Genomic DNA, 17467 nt, shown 5'->3' with positions numbered 1-17467 from the left:
TACGACGACGTCGGTCGTGGTGTTCCCGAAAATTTCAGGTCTCGGATTAGGGTCCCGCCCGAGGGACGCAGATGCCGGCTCGCATAGAAATTTTATTAACCCGACGTTACGGACATTCACATTCGCGTCGTCTCATAATTCTCGGGCGTTACCCGTGTCTGAAATTCACAAAAGACCACCAGCCAGAAACCGCGTAGCCTCGCCACCGCCTCTCGTCGGAATAAAATTTTGAGTAGACGCGCGTGTCCTTTTGTTTCTACGCGTTGCAAATGATGTCTGCGCCTTTGAAACACCTTGGGTGTCGCTGGGAAAGGGCGAACGTGTTTAGTAATCCACTAGAATACGCCTGAGTACGAATGTCGTTCAAAAAGAGCGATTCAAAGGATCATTCACTGGCTACAGTCTTTTTTTTTTTTTGACGATTTCGTGAAAGCTCGTACCCCGAATCATTTGAATATCGCACGCTGGACTCCTCGATATGGTAAACATTTACAATAAAGGAGCTACCACCTATTTTTTTTATTTTTTAATATATTGTCAAGGTCATCACCCTGAGTAGTATTGTAAAGATTTTAGTTGGGGTACACAATTTGTAAAATAATTAATATAAAAAAAAATTTAGTATCGTACTTTAGTAAAATTGATAAGCAAAACGACCGATGATCTTACCCTTGACATATGTTGTCAAGGTCACGCCCCTGAATGAACTTCGGAAGGTTACAATTGTCAAATGTTTATTGGAAAGTTGTTAAGGGAACAATAATACCTTTTTCAAAGGAACACTCTCATTCCATTTTACTTGTAATCACGTCACCGTCACTTGAATCTCGATTTCTTAATTTTATAGACGAGTGAGGAAGATATAGTGCATTTTCCACGTCTCAAGAACTAGTACATTGGTCATCCAAGGTGGATTGGGGAGAAGGAAATCGTTGAATTATACAAGATCCGTGGCGAAGCAGGGCGGTACCGTTGAAGAAACGACATATTCCCCTCTCCTTTCCCTTCCTTAAACTCCAGTCGTATATCGTTATGCTCCCCTGTAACTATCGTCGTCGATAAAATCGAAACTGTCGTTCCGTCCTGGAAACTGTCTCCACTTGGCGAACACCGCCGGAACAGTTCTTCGGCCGGCAAAATGGTATGACAGTTGTCGGGAATCGGGTGTGGGCGGTGAATCTGAATCGTAGATCTTCGTGGAACAGGGACAAAGTCACAAGGCCATCACTGAGTCCATTCTGGGTCGTAGCATTGGGCACCGAAGAAAGAAGAAATCGTCGGAACAGGTTCAGAAACTCTCTCGACATAATAATTACCGACTGCGAGTCAAAGTCCATCTAGACACTTCAATTCAATTTTTACGAAGTCTCGTATACCGTCTTGACTCGCCACTAGTGAAAGAAACTTTCAAACGAACGCAAAGGTGCTTGGAAATGAACACGAACTGAACAACACCTAGAGATCCCCTCGAGCAACTGGATGAACGAAGATCAAAGCAGCTCACGGTAAACAACGTTTCGTTGCGAGACGAGCCGGGAGGATACTCGCGAACGAAAGAAAATCACAATTGCGCGTTGTCTCGAGGCAGCAAAGCCAACAGGTAAACGGGTGGAGGTGTGGCGGGGGGTATTCGCGAGTCGGGATAAAAAGATTAATTCAGACAAGATACCTCTGTTCAAACGGTGATACGCGTCTATCCGTATGTAAACGAGGATGAGAAGGGAGGAGGATAGGGGGGATGGAAATTTGCATAGCGGTCGACTGAGAGAATCGCAGTCGGATAGTTGCACTGAATCCTAATGGCGACCTGGAGAGACAGAGAAAGAGAAGGAGAGTAACCGTGCTCGAAGCGTCGAACGTGAAGAACCGCGTCGCGACGCCCCGAAAAAGAATCGACATTTACTTGTTTCGAACCCTGTTTGCGCTCCCGGTCACGGACGATCTTTCGACGTCGATTTTCGTTCGCGGGACGAAGCCTCTCTGTCCCCGACACCTTTCTTTTTTCGGATCCTAATTCGTATGGGTGATCACGCGCCGATACGCTCCTATCTGCGCCCCATTTGTCAGCCCCAACGGTTTCCGTTCCATCGAAAGATACCGCTCGGCCTCGACAATTTGTTGGCTTCCTTCGCGATGTATCGTCACGTTTACGTCGATCTTTCTGGGATATCAAAAGAATGGCATTCGGATAGAAGAACGGTTCTGATAGCCGATTTTGGTACCGGTTCGTCGATCGTTCTTTGTTATTTCACGCAGGAAGATTCACGAGACGGTTTAATTAGACTATGTAAATCCACTGGAACGAAGTTTTGAGCGTGTCGACGTGGTTTTACAAGCGTCAAGTATAAATGCATTTTGTCGGGGAGCAATTGAATGCGAATTGACGTGATTTTACACCGTTATCTCGACGGACGACCATTCGCCCGTTTTGACGGGGGAAGTTTAACGGGATAAACGGCTGTGACTACTTTTGGAAGATTTATCGTGGTGTTCCTTGAAATGCTTCGAAGCGTAACTGACTGAAATTTTAACCCTTTAATTCCCATTCTGAAAGATCGTCAAATTTGATCACAATTTGTTAAGCCTTAAGAACAGGGACCGCGAATACGTAACTTTTTTCTTAATTTTAAAAAGCAATAGCAGGCTTCTTATTTATCTATTAATTTAATAATATTCTAATTCTCATGGTAGACAATATGGATGAAAAGAAAATATTTTTAGAGTAAAAAAATTTAGAAACAGATGTCTTTGAGGATTAATATGTAACTTCTGTCAGCAGAGATTTGTAGTTTCACCGATGTGAAGTGGATCTCACGGTTTTCAGTGTAGAAATTCAAGTATTCTCTCTGAAAATAAAATAGAATTAAAAAATAGGTCGCCTTAATATAGATATTTTTTACTTTAAAGTAACAAGTAAGAACAGTGTAACAACATACATAAATCTTGTAATTTTGAAATAACGATTGAATGCTCTGGTCATTAAATGATTCGTAGCAATGATTGCTCTATTGATTATTATTATTGTTATTAGTGTGGAGAAATTTTAATAAGGAAGTTATGCGCGGAAATTTGAGCGTTTCACAGAGAAATTACTTTTCATTACAGCCCCGGAGTTGACAATAACCGACGATTCCGGTCGAGTGGTGCCTAAAGAAAGGCACCTAAAGGCTGGAAGTGCTCTCAAGCTCAGGTGCGAGGCGAGGGATGTGCTTGAATCTCTGAAGGAGACCGTTATTTGGACCAGAGGGGATGAAACGCTCACCAACGACGTTAGGTAAATCTCTCTAATGTCGTACTTGTAATTCCAAACGTTATTCAAATGTTCCTGGTTCCCGAAAGAACGGAATTTCCAAATCGAACGTTCGGGATTCGAAAAGATCGAATTAGAGCTGTTTTAGATTCTGCCATAACAAAAACCCTGCCTACATTTAAATTTTTTAATACCTTAAATAACTAGCTAAAAAATCAGCAAGAATTGTAGAAATTTCTAATTTAAGTAGTAAGGCACGGTAGCCATGTTTCTTTACGTTTGTGTTCTCTGAATTAAAAAATAAGAATCACCAATGGCCCAAGTAATTCAGTAAATCAGAATCTAAACCCTGTTCCTCCTGTAGTAAGGAATAGAATCTAAGTAATAATACATTATCACTGCAAACGTTATCTTTCATTAGTCAACATTAAAGTGAATTCTTGCATTCAAATTCAACTAACAGTAAACACACAGTAGAATCAATTATTCCAAACTACTAATCCTTCGTCGATTCGAAGGCATTTGTTAAATTTCCGTTACCCAGAAATTCCCTCTCCGACAGCCCCAATTGTGGAAAGTTATCAAGAGTCTATTTTATGTGGGTTGAAATCGAGGTATCTTAATTTCAGCGAAAACAGAACCACAGAACTATCCGCCGGGAAGGATGTCCTCGTGATCGTCAGCACTCTGGTCGTCGAGAGGGCCAGCCCGAGACACGCGGGGAACTACAGCTGCGTGGTGCCAGGAAAAGCGAACACCACCATCGCTGTGCACGTGCTCAACGGTGAGTTGTCCTTTTTATAATAATTTACACGGTTTTTCCCTAGCGAGCTGGAGATCAGGCAAGCAAGGAGTGTGTTTACGAAGGTTCTGAAAGAAGATTGATGTTCACGAGGTTCTGTGTCGGAGTGGTTCGAAGGCTCGAGGAATGGTTGGAAGGGTTTTCGTGGTGGGTTCTTGTGATTGTTTCATATGAAGGAAACGAATATTGAGATTCAAAGTAGATGCTGTTCGTGTCATATCGATCTTCTGTTTGTAAATTTTATTACTAGTTTGAGGGCTTAATGCATCTATGGAGAAACAGACAGAAGGGTTTATTTTCTTTTCAATTGTTTAGGATTTATGCTCGGTTCTGCCAGATAACGAGATAATCTTTTTATAACACTGTATGTACTTCACATGTACATAAAGAATACTAGATTCTTGTTTTCACAAATTAGTCCGCGAATATCTACACTCGAATGAAGCTATGCAGGAATATTGATAGGAAGTGAAGCTTTCATTCCTAGGCCGTTTTCCAACGAGCTCTCTATCGAGGCTAATATTTCCAAGAAAGATCCATCATCGACGTTAATACTTACGTTCTGTTTCTTAACTCCCGCGACCCGTCGGATATTCGACCCGATACGGTATTAAATTACTTCCGCGAATGAAATTTCACGCGAACGGATATTAATTACCATCGAGCGGTCGAATACCATCGCGGGGGAAAATTAATGTCCTTGCCGTGGCGCGGTCGCGTTGAAAAATTCATTAATTTAAATCGCGCGATCGTATATTAAAGTGCTCGAGAAGATGATAAAAAGCGATTCTTGTAAAAAATGGGCCAGTTCCGTGGGGTGGGGTCGCGATTTATCGTGTGTCTAGTTTTTCTCTTACAATTAGGGTGGGCCATCTCGGCCATGCAGTGGTTCGAAATTCTTTATTCTTGGCTGGTTATCAGGATATCGAGGAATTTTTCTAGAGACAAAAATTTAACGTTATACTTACGAAGAAATTAGTGTTGCAAACAAGGAAACAATTATTAATTGCAGTGAAAATATTACAGAGAAAATTAATGCTTTATCCTACTTGGACAACAATTACAGACAATTATTATAAAAATATACAAAACGATATTCTTATGGAAGAACTAATGCTCTGTTTTTCGACAACGATTGATCATAATAAAAGAAATGAACTCGTGTAGTTATAAATCGTGTTCAGTACAAGCAAAATGTAAGCGATTTTGTAATTATTGTCGGAAGTGTTAATTAGGGTCTCAAGGAAATCTCTGGAAGAATTTCAAGAAAAATTGTACAAGCAAAATGTAAGCAATTTTGTAATTATTGTCGGAAGTGTTAATTAGGGTCTCAAGGAAATGTCTGGAAGAATTTCAAGAAAAATTATAAAACGATTCGAAACTTCTGCGCAACAGTATAAATACCTGAACAGAATTATCCACTATTCCGTAACAGATCCTGAGAAATTTGTTTGCAGAACAAGTGATAAGGTGAACAACAGTTATAAAGTTCTGTTATTCTTACTAGTCCGCAGTACATTAATCCTTGGACACATAAAAATACGGAAAGACGGACGTTAATAGCGACCTATCGGAATCGTAAAAAGCAATTTGTATAGAAGAACCGTCTGCCGACTTACCGATTCAAAGGCTATAAACGTCGTCGTAAAAACGGCCGCAGAAAAGACGAGCGCGAGAACGACGACGACGACGGCGACGACGGGTGACAGGAGAAAAGATCGAAGGTCCGCGAGAAGAAACGACAATACGTTCTTCCGTATCAGCGGGAGTCACGTGAATCCCGAAAAGCATAGGAGGTAGTGGGAAGAGGAGGTGAAGGAGGAGGAGAACCCAGCGTGTGCCGTTCTGTCGCGACATTATAACGGGGCTCACGTTTTCAGGATGAAAGGAGCTGAAAGCTCTCACGAAAAAGCGCTTTTTCGTCAGAAATCCTTCCGCTTTTCGTCGCAGAAAAGAAGTTCGCCCGTCCTCCGTTCGATTGTGCGATCCTAGACATAACAGACATTTATGCCCTCGGTAGGGACGTCCGGCTTCTTCATCCGTTTTTTTTTTATATACTGGATGATAGAAAAAAAGAATGCGTAACTTCTAGGATAGATAGGCCAAATGATCTTATCATTTCTTCTTGTTCTGGTTACAGAAGATTTTCGAGAATTTTTATTAGTGTCTATACGGTAAGATGACTCCTTGAGCGAGAGTCATTAACTTTAACCGAAACAAAAATTGTTTATAACTCTGCAAATAATCATTTTTCAACCTATGTTTATTAGGACTATTTTTTATGATTTGGCGAGCACTATCTACCCTAGAAGTTATGAACCTTTTTTTTTCTATCACCCTGTACATGTATTTATACATTGATATATGTATACCCGAAGATCTGTCATGATAGGAAAGGACCGTCTAATGATTTTGAACGATCTCGAACGTTTCCACGTCTCGATTCCTTGTTTTTCTGCGACTCAGCTCTTAATTACCGTCCCTCACTCTCGTTGGAATTACAAATCGTTTCTGGCCACCATCGCTGGAGGAACCGAAGGATAACGTGAGATTAATCTGATCGTTAGAAGGGTAATCCGTGATGGAATTACTTTGACCTCTTTCTTTAGTTCCCGACTTACAAATTCAGTCTGCCTATCCCTGGGGATTGTGAAGTCATCGTGGATATCGCGCAGTGAGTTGGAACGTGGAAGGGAATCTGTAGTGAAATTATCTGGCGAACTTCGTGATCCTTTGAGATTGATTCGAAACACGGTACCTAGCAATTTAATTTCAGTATGTGTATATCTGGTAGAAAATATGTTAAATATATTGACGAACGGACACTGTTGTCTCTTCGACGTGAAGCAAAGGCATACAAAATTGAATACCGTTTAACTCCAAATCACCATTATTCCAGACTTGAGTAAAATAATATCAGATAAGTAAACTCCTCACGAAGTTCATTTCAATCTTCTTCGTTCAATCATTCCAGTTCACTTCCTGTCGAATAAGCGACTCGAAACTTCAGATCGGTACCGTATGCAGATAAAAGAACCCTGTCCGAAGTGCACGTCGTGTCTTTCCATCGCAGCGAGGTCGGGTATCGATTGCCACGACCGAAGGGAGCACGTACAAACCCCTTGAAAATGTCTCCAGAGGCATCAGCTTCTTATCGATTCCTTCATCGAAATCGTGTCGAGTGACTTCTAAAATTCTGGACGGACCCTGAATAAACATAACAAACATTCCTTGATACGAAATCTCAGTCGCGAAACTAATCCGAGAAATAACAGAAAAATTCGTGTTTTGCCCCCCGAAATCTCGAACGAAGATCCGACCTCTGAGATTGTAAACGATGGAGATCCGATCCACTGAGATCAGAATGGAAGAGTTTATCGACAACCGGAATCTCGGTTTTTAGAATCGACTGAGACTGGATAAAATTGGGCTTCCGATCCCAACATTTTTCCAAACTCCACTTATTTTTACCGGTTTGGGTTTCACTGAAACAAATCTAGTTATCTTTATGCAATGTTCAACGAAGAAATAAAATTATTTGCTGAAGCTTGAATGGGCTCGAAATAATCAATAATAAAGTGTACATCTGTCTGTTGATAAAAAAGAAAAAAGAAAAATCGAAAGATTCATAATCGACACCACACAAGTCACTCGGATCGCTTCTCATTAATCCAACACCGCCATATGTATTCCTCGGCCTCGCGACACGCGACGTTACCCCTCCGTTGTTCGATCAAAATTCATTCCACCGTGGCCGCGTAGTTTTTTCCCCCGTTCCCAAAAGAAAACCTCCCTCGGGTGTTCGCCTTAGCCACGAGTCGGTCTCGAGGATCTGTAGAAGGGATCTAACGTGCCGTGGGATCGTCCATCTTCCAGGAGCACCTTATTACGCCCGTCCGAGTGGAAGCGGTGTTCTTATGGCGGGTTTGCTCGGTGCCCCGGGTCAGGAGGCATTAGAAGAACCCCAGAGGCCGCGCAGTCACGAACAGTCAAAGATCCCGCGGAACCGTGCTCCCGTGGATAACGCTTGCAAATGGCAGAAAAAACTGGCCCGCACGATAACGCCACCCCTCACCTCATCCCCTGGTCCGTCGACGTCGCTTTCATCCCCTATACACGGCTCAGCGCGCCTCTTCAAGCGGGTTCTTCTTCCTGTTCCCGTGGTCTGGTTTTCTCGTTCCGCGCCGCGCCGTGTCACATTAGACCGTTTCCATTTTCATGAAACGTGCGTCGTCGACGGGAACGACGACCCTCTAACGGCGGGACGAGGCTGCGCGCGTAAAGATTACATCCCCACCCTGAGTGCCAACCCCTTCCGTGCCTGGATAATCTGCATTATCTTGGACCCTCGAGTCGCGACCATTTGTCGCCTCTGAGGGATGCTTGGAAGCTTTCGCTGGGAAGAATAAACGTGACCGATGGAAAATTGTGTCATTGTTAGGTGAAGACGATTGTATATTGATACATTGTAACTGGTGGTACAACCGGGGGGGGGGGTGATTATACGTAAGGAAATAAGTCTAAAATGTAGAATAAAATTTTTGTAACTTGAAGCTTCATTTCCGAGGAACTTGAAATTTTCCCGGTATTGAAGGGGAGCGATTATTTCGCGAGAGCAGCGCATGGAAGGCTTGAATGAACCTCAATGAATCGTACATCATCTTAATTACTCCCATGCCTGGCTGTAACTTGTATACAAGACGGGAACGAGACAATAGAACGTGGATTACCAGCGTCTATAATTTGCTGAACGTCAAACGTACCCTAATTGCTCAAAGCTCCTCGTGTAATTTATGGAATTAGTGAATTACACCAATTTCAGGCCGAGTCAACCGTGCACCGCATAAGAAGATTAATTATTGCCAGGCAGAAGATCGGTAATTACTCGATACTGATTCAGAATCTGTTACGTTTCTTCGCATAGACCGAAACGACTCCATAATTTACTCGATAACCATTTGTTGCACGGGAAATTCGTGATTAAAACGTTCGCGAATCTCGTGTTAGACGATCGTTCGAAGCCACGACGCAGATTGGACATTTGGGAACCGGATGGATTATTAACTGGAGAGGGTTAAATCGACTGGTATTCGTGTCCGCGAACGATTTGGACGATTTCTACCCTATCCTTACTCGAATCACTGTCGACCTCATAGATCGAAAGATATTCGCAATTACAGTTCCGTTTCTCATCTTCAAACGATTCTAACTTAACCAATTAAATTACTACTGTTTCCGCAATCAATGAATGAAATTAGCTCGACGCCTATATCTTAAATATCCTTCATTTTAAATTACCAAACGTCTAATTGTAAAGTGACATATAAAAGTAGAATGGTTTCTATTCATTCAAAATTCTCAATCGAGTGCAACCAACGTCCAGGATCCACGATGAAACATGCAACGACCGTGTCACGTCGACTCTTCAGACATCGGATAAGTGAGTGTCTCTACGTGCCTCGGTTTCGTGGAATTTCGATAATCGAAGGAGAAACCAGGGCTGGATGAAGTTTCGATCACGACTACCCGTTCGCTGGTTTACTTCACGAGGTGACGAGAAACACCAGGAGCTTTCCAGACCATTTTCCGTGGTGACGTTCGAACCTCGAGGTGGATCCCTTCGACGGCGAAGGAAGCCAAGCCCGTGACGTCGCGACTTAATCTACTAATTTCTCTTTCTTGGCCTCCGCCACGAAGTAAATCAAAGGCTGGAGAACACGGTGGGTCTAATTAAAGTACACCCGGCTCTCGATAATTCGACCCTTCCCCCTAATTCGTGTCCCGCTTGATTAAATCGCGGTGAGCTTGATTCGTGGACAGGCTTTCAGGGTGTTTTCCGTCTACGATTTATTCTCGCGTTCTCCTTGGTTCGTGGCCCCATTAGGTCGAGCAGATTTTCAAGAAAAAAGAAATAAGAAAAGTTGATCTGTAATCTAAACTTATTATCTTATAATGGAATCTAAACTCCGGTGTAAGATAACTTAATTGCAGACTTGGGGATTACAAGAGTAGCTCCAATATTATTCCACAAAGCTCACTTAACACTTTTACTGGTACATTAAACATATTTAGGTGATATCGCTTGGCTGGCAACAAAAGATTAATATTTACAGAAAAGTATTAATTCTAGAACTACCAAACAAGTCAAAATAATTTCTCAGTACACCCTTACAACGATAATTAAAATATTATAACATTACATTTTCTCAGATCTCTTGCAATTTTTATTACGATACGAACGTGCAGAAATCTTAATTAATTTATAAATTTTCCGATTTACCGATCGAAATAGAAATGTGTTAATATCGTGGTTCTAGCTTTAAATTAAATAAATTTGGTTAAATTTCGGGAAACTCGACAAGGTTAGAAATATCGAGACTTTGATAAGCTCTGGTTTATACAATCTTAGGATCAAGAAAACAAGGATTCCAATCCTACGGAAGCTTCGTAATGTCAGTGACAGTGTCAGGTAGTACACAGGTAACTTTGCAAGGCACTTTAGAACTTGTCAAATAGTTCGCCCTCCCAAAGCCATTCTAATCGCGACGAGCGTCCTAATCCGACACCGATGTTAACGGCTACTATAGACACGGGAAGTTCTGTTTCCGTGGAACAAACACCTGTAGAAAACAACGACAAAAAACAGGCCGTGTGAACAGGTACCGGAGAACTCTCTGAAAGCCAGAAACTTCTGTCTCGGCGGGCGTGCAGCGTGCTTGAGTTCGAGTTTCGAAAGAGGATTCTGTTCGAATGGAATCGATAGCAGCGGGAGGGCTCCGTGTTCCTTGTGTATCTCGGCTCCCCAGGCAGAAGTTACGAGGCCAGGAAGTGACCAATAGTAAATTCCGCCGCGTGATTCCGAAACGAGGATTTCGTCTACGGTAAGACTGTGGCCGCGTGTACGAGCCGAAACGGACCTTTTGACCCAGGACCTTCCGTTTTTACCCTCGTGGACGTCATTCTGACGAGTTTATCGTCGGGCCAGGATATGATGGAACGTCGACGACGAGGATCCCGTCCTCTTTATCAGGGAAAAAAGGGTCTGAAGAGGAACCAGAAGCGGCGGAATGTTCGGTCTGGGTTATTTTCACTGAAATCTGAGGAACGTTTACAGAGGACACTACCAAAATAACGTATATGAAAATAGCTAGAATTGAATTTCGGCGGTCACCGTAATTTTCGTTGGCAAAATTCACCTCTGAAATCTACCTTATTCCACCTTCACCCCTACATAACGCAGTAAACAACCCAGAAACGAATTGCCTTACCAGTCTCTCCCTCGCATAAACGGAATAAAAAAACGAGTGCAAACTTTGCCGACTAGAAGGAAGAATCACGTGCTGAGTCTACGGGAGATTTTAACCAAATATCCTCCGAAAAGGAGGAGTCAACAGAATAGTCATAACGCGCGGCTGGGTAAACGAAACCCACTGGTATGTACGTTTCGAAAAGTATTCCGGCAAAGTAGTTGGAAACAAAGCTGCGCGAAGGGTAAATTTCTCCGTACCAGCAGTTAAGGGTAAATGGTTGCGGTGGAGGAAAGGGGTTGGGACGCAAAAGTGTCGAGGCGTGAGACGATGGTCGCGGATTCGAAAAAGGGAGCTGGACGATCCGCAGTTTGCGGCTGCGAACACACGGCTACGAGGGTTGGGAATTGGAATTCCTGACTCCGGCGGAGGAAGTGGTCAATAGGAAGTTCTGCTACGTGCACTCACCGGTCGGCCCCCGCTGTGCGCACTCGACTGCGTGCAGGAAATGTATCCAACCGGGCCGAATCGAAATAACAATGGGCCGAACCGGTGGGACGGCAAGCTGCGAATACATTGCTCCCATGAACAGGGGGCTGTTGTCCATTGATTAGCGGGGCATTCATTGCACCCAATTGCCGTGACCCCGGCACGACTTTCTTGTTTTCTGGAATATTATGCAAACCGTTCATACATATATACTCTCGCGAGCAGACTCTGCTTACACTAGGGGAAAAAGTGACGTAGGAGAAGGACCTCCTACCACTTGGTAGATTTGTTTCAAGTACTGAAATAAAAGTAACTCGCGTAAAAGTAAAAGAAATTGCAGTGGAGATTAAGGACAGAAATGCAGGAAGTGAGAAAATTGAACAAATAACTTCTGTGAAGGACACTGAGTTACTAAAAAGCAATTAAGTAACAATGGTCAATGAATTCAGGTAAACTGGACACCAATAATTAAGTTCACAGGTAATGAGGAAGATTGATTGATATTAATTGTTAAAATACCTTGAATTGAGATAAATTTAAAGAAGCGAAGCGCAAGTTATTTATGAGTCAACCTAATGTTATCAAAAATGAAGGAGAGTCATCTGATATAATGGAATTAAATATAATTGAAGAAGAATTAAATAATTCCAAACTGATAAACTTAAATAATATGTGTAAATAATTACATGCTATGGTACACCATCCGGAACAATATCAAATGTAAAATACACAGGCGTCCCACACGGATGTTTAAAAACGATACAGCATTCTCAGATGTGACATTTTAATCAATCGCAACATCAGAACGTGTCAAAGGAATATATTGAAAACTGAAACTTTCCCGTAGAAATTTTATGAAATTAGCCGGCAATCGGTTCATTAACCTTTAAATATTCAATTCCACTGATGCGGTACCGTAAAGTTCGGTCGATTAGATGGAATTTCCAATGCCGCTTGCACCATCATATTTCTCCAATTTTCTCCATTTTCAAATACGTGATCTATCATATAACGAAAGTATCGACCTCTGCCGCATATCATAGGTGCCGAGAATAAAATTAGGTCGATCGATTCGGTCTGTACCCAAAGTACGTACCTTTCCTTTCGTGCCACGACTACCAAACAGATCACGAGATCAATCAATAATCCAACGAAAAATTAATCATCGACCACAACCAGGTATAAATTCGCCCAACCAAGCAACGATGGTCAAATTTAAAGAGGTCAACTTGTGGAGTTTCTAACGGGGTCAGGACGGGAACGGTCCGAGGGAAATCTTAAGAAACCGTGTGGGGTCACTGTGACAGATTTAAAGACGACGAAAGGCTAGTAGCTGGATGGGCCAATCGATCGAAAGGATGGAAAGGATCATGCCGAAACAAAACAAGAAAAAAGCAAACAAAAAATATAGTATTGAAACCGAGGGCGACGGGAATCGAGGTAAATAAAGACGTGCCGCGGCAAACAAATGTCACGGAAATCGGTCGGATAAATCGCGAATTCGAGGACCAGACGGTGCCGTGGAAAATTGAAAGATCAAAGGGAGCAGCCGATGAAACGCCGGAAGGAAGAATTTCACAGAGAAGAAAAGAAAACTGAGTAGACGTGTAAAGGGAAGTGAGGGGGAGGATAAGTCGCGGGAACCGATGAAAGAGGAGACGACACCACCGAGGGGGGCGCATCGAATTGAAAAATTCCGTGGAAGGAAAGGAAAGGTCGTGGAAGAGAAGCTTCTCCCCGGAAAAGGGAATCAAGAGAGACAAATTCCGCAGCTATCCTGGACACCGGCCAGAGGCACGTTTTCTATCTCACCGGTCGAACCGGAAGGACGTGCCGTACGTCGATCCCCACGGAAGAATCGAATGATCGATAATCACGGGGAAGGGGCCAAGCCTCGAATGCTCGACAATGCGGCCGGATCGCTGTTTCGAGCGGGAATCTCGACACCGGTGATTAAGTTCCATTCCAATCTGTGCTTGAGTCTCTTTTTATCCGCGCGGTTGCTTGTCTCCGATATGTTATGTAGTTCCTTAAAAAGGACAATGTGACACATACGGTTTTTAGGTACAGTTTTATTTTTGTGTACCGTGGTATGCTTTTGGTTACTTCTTTCTGGAGAGATTTATACGGTTCCTTACGACCTACTTATCGGTAGAATTGGGAGGAAAATTTCTATTTATCTTGATCAATCTTCTATTATCCTGATCTTGATCACGGTGACACAGCTAATAGTAAGTTGGATATCTCACGAACGACTATACACGGTGCGAAAGAATTCTATTAGGGGTGCCGGAAGATAACGCCCTTTTTTTTAATAAATCTCTAAAAACTCTAATCACTTAAATAGCCCCTATCGCTTCCGATAACCCTTTGACTAGGTTATGTTATTGTTCCTTGAGGTTACAAGCCACTGAACGTGTACTTATTTAATCCTATTTACTTTATTTTCCCATATGTCTGACAATACTTTTAATCCTCCTCAAATTTGAAATATTTCTTTCTTCATAGGTCTAATTAAAACTATTTAAGAAGACAAAAAATGTACATCTAGGTCTCCAACAACACTACCCTCAAAATACTTAAAAATACGTGAAGGGCCCAAACACCTGCTGTTTTCACGAACTCGCTATATCTCGTAGAGATACAATACACAAGCGCAAGAGCGTCACCACACTCCATTCTCGTGAAAGTTCGACGTCGACGAGGCAAGAATCGTGGAAACTCGTCGAACGTTAGCAGAGAACGTTAGCTGCACGGTGGCCGGATGTTAACCCGCGCGTCGGGACTTAAGTCGGGTCTGAAGGATGCGTTTTCCGGTTGAACGAACATACAAGAGGAAGAAGCGCGAACGGATAGGCCCGGGCGCCGCCACCGCCGCGTGAAGTGCCATTAATAAGGACCGCCTAATTTCATGAAAGCCAACGGAGAAGCCCCACCCCATCCACCTCCCCTTTTCGGAACTATTATCTAGGAAACGTAACTCGGTCGAAGTGCGATTAAACGGACGCCACCAAAATACGTCAAGCTGCGGCGGTGTGCGCCTGACAGAAAACCTATAGACGGAACAACCATTAATGAAATGACAAATGTGTTCTTGTCGCCGGCACGAGCAACCGTGCGCGCGAGCTGGCTGGCTCCGGGGCTACCAAGCGAGCGTTTACAAGCCTGTCGCCGGCCACGCTGGAAAACAAAATATATACGACCGTGTGATTTACGAACCAGGCCCGACTCTATGATACCGACGACGAGGAGAGCCCTCCATGGCTCGGATTGATCGCGCGACCTACGCGGGGAATTTGTTTCGACGCTGTCCCTCCACCGATCGATTGGATTTGATAACGCGATCGATGACGGTTGTTGGCCGCGTTGCGATTAAAGTGCCTGCTACCCTCGTGACATGTGACGATAAATGGAAGTCTGCGGCGATTTCCGTGAGAGTTTACGGTTGATTTTATTTTTTTTTTTATTTTGTTGCAGATTTATCGAATGTAGCGATGTGGTAGGGAATTGAATTTCTGTTGACGTATAGAACGGGTTGCGAGTGCTTTTCTTTCGGGTCGAAAGTGTGTTTAATTTGTGTTTACAGTTTGTTTTGGTGATTCTTGACGAATGATTGTGAACTTTCTGTTTTGTTAATTTCTCTTCGGTGATTTTCGATGAACTATCGTGAATTTCTTTGTTGTAGTACTTGGTGCAAGGAAAGCTAGATTTTTTTTTGTGAATTTGGCACGGTTTTCGGTGAAGTTGGATAGGTGTTCGTGGACAAATAATTGGTATGTTGAAAGGAATATCTATTTGTTAGTATTTTATTTTTATCAAAAAGGAGGCCTACAGATGCCTGTTGTAAGGGCGTAGTGTTTTGTTTAGGTTCAGGTAATTTATGGCACTCGAGGCGTCGATGACCTGTGGGCGCTGCAACGGTGACATCTGTTAGGTTTAAGGGTATGAGAAAAAGGGAGGGAGAAGCGAGTGACCTAGGTATATGTCGAATGGAAGAATGGCAGTGTAGTTTCGTGTGGCGAAGCAGTAAGTTGTAGAGAAGCAGTGTGAATTTTATACAGAGTGGATTGCGGAATGGATCATTGTTATTATTCTTGGACAAAGCATATTATTTTATACTTACAATTAGGTAAATATATTTTAATTTATATTACACTTCGACAGTCTTGATTCACGAAGCTCATCTGAATCCCACATTACCATTATGTATTAATAATTAGGTAAGAATATCAGTTGACGTCAATTTCTTTTCAACGCATATTGCAGTGATGTGTTACCTGAGTGAATGTTTCTTATAATATTTTGGTGTAATCGCGTGACATTGTGGGAGTTGCACGCCTAGCGGCGTTTCAACAGGTACGAAGTTTGAAATAGAATTTAAGATCGTGTAGAACGGTAGGGTACAGTCATTTCTATGCAAGGATTAGGGAGAAGAATGTGCGGAGGGTCAGGGTGGAATAGGTTAGGACAGTTATGAGGGTAGTTTGTAACGCGAGGTTCGATATTCATGTCCTGATTTCGCAAACCAGGCCGTAATTCTTTTCCTCGTAGAATTATGATCCTGGCTTTTGCATGAAGATCCTGAAATGAAATAAAGGAAAAACAGGAAGGACGATTTAATTCCATTTTAACCGTAGGGATCAGACACACCGAAACATACTGTATTCTCAGTGAATGTAAGATATATTTACGTTCTAGTAAAAATGATGAAGTTTACGTCGCAAAGGGGACATTTTAATCGTGACGAAAAAAGACTGATATAAACGCTACCACGTTATTCAATTCGTGTTTTTTTTTTCTGTCTTTTCTGTGGATTCAGGGGAGCTGCCTGCGGCGGTACACGACGGGAACGGAGTCTCTAGGGCGTTTCTCAACCTGTGGCTAATTCACTTAACGATGAGCTACGTGTTCACCAGATGACAATACTAAGGTGAGTCAATTTCTCGAGTCTAAACTGTTTTCTCTCTCTCCGCCGAGGATTCCGCAACGTGTAAATATTTATCAAACCGTTCCTTCTGCGTAAATACCATTAAAAAAGTATATAAAAGGTATAAGAAGTATATTTCATGCTCTTTAACAGTAAAACCGTTGGAAATAGTTCGGTGGAAAAACATGACAAACTTTTGAAAATTTACAAATCTTTAAATTGACTGATTTACACGTGAACGAAGAAAATCCCGTCGAATTCGATGATTCCCACGGTATCGCCGTGCGTGTGCTGGTGCAAACTCACCGCGAACAGGCTGGTGCTCGCATAAAACCGTCCACAAACTATGATTAGTACGTTGCTGGAGTATTATTACATCAGTCGGAAATTCCCACGAGAACGTTGTCGATCTCCGTAATTATTAATGCCACACTGTTACGCGAAACTGACGATCGAGGACCGGTTCAATCCTCTTCGAATCTGACAACCGTTCTTCCTCTACTCTCTCTCCTGTGTTATGCTCTTTTTTTCGTCTTATTATTGGTACTCTATTTACAGTTCTATGTTCAATCAATTCTTCTCTCCTTTTCACATTTTGTTCGTGTGTTCTGTAATTTCGACCACCTTTTTGGAATTTTGTCTCTATTCCCTTTCCTCGCCTGCTCTTTGGTTCACTTCCCCTTTAGTCTCCGACTCTTTCTCTCTCGGCTCTTTCACCACTTTATGATCCCACCCACCCTTCCAGTTTACCC

The 17467-nt window shown here is 42.7% G+C and overlaps 1 protein-coding gene across 1 annotated transcript in view; it reads left to right on the top strand.

The window, feature by feature from the left end:
• Positions 1-16708, top strand: part of LOC107188935 — a 37615-nt gene extending 20907 nt beyond the window's left edge. The window contains exons 5-7 of the mRNA XM_015577335.1: positions 3106-3274; positions 3880-4034; positions 16608-16708. Of these exons, the coding sequence (XP_015432821.1) occupies positions 3106-3274; positions 3880-4034; positions 16608-16708 (425 nt within the window). The remainder of the gene's footprint in view (positions 1-3105; positions 3275-3879; positions 4035-16607) is intronic.
• Positions 16709-17467: the final 759 nt, after the last annotated feature.

The sequence above is a fragment of the Dufourea novaeangliae genome, unplaced genomic scaffold (genome assembly GCF_001272555.1).
Source record: "Dufourea novaeangliae isolate 0120121106 unplaced genomic scaffold, ASM127255v1 scaffold125, whole genome shotgun sequence".
In the NCBI taxonomy this organism is placed as follows: domain Eukaryota; kingdom Metazoa; phylum Arthropoda; class Insecta; order Hymenoptera; family Halictidae; genus Dufourea; species Dufourea novaeangliae.
Note: the sequence above shows the minus strand (reverse complement) of the source record. Positions and strands in the feature narration are given on the sequence as shown.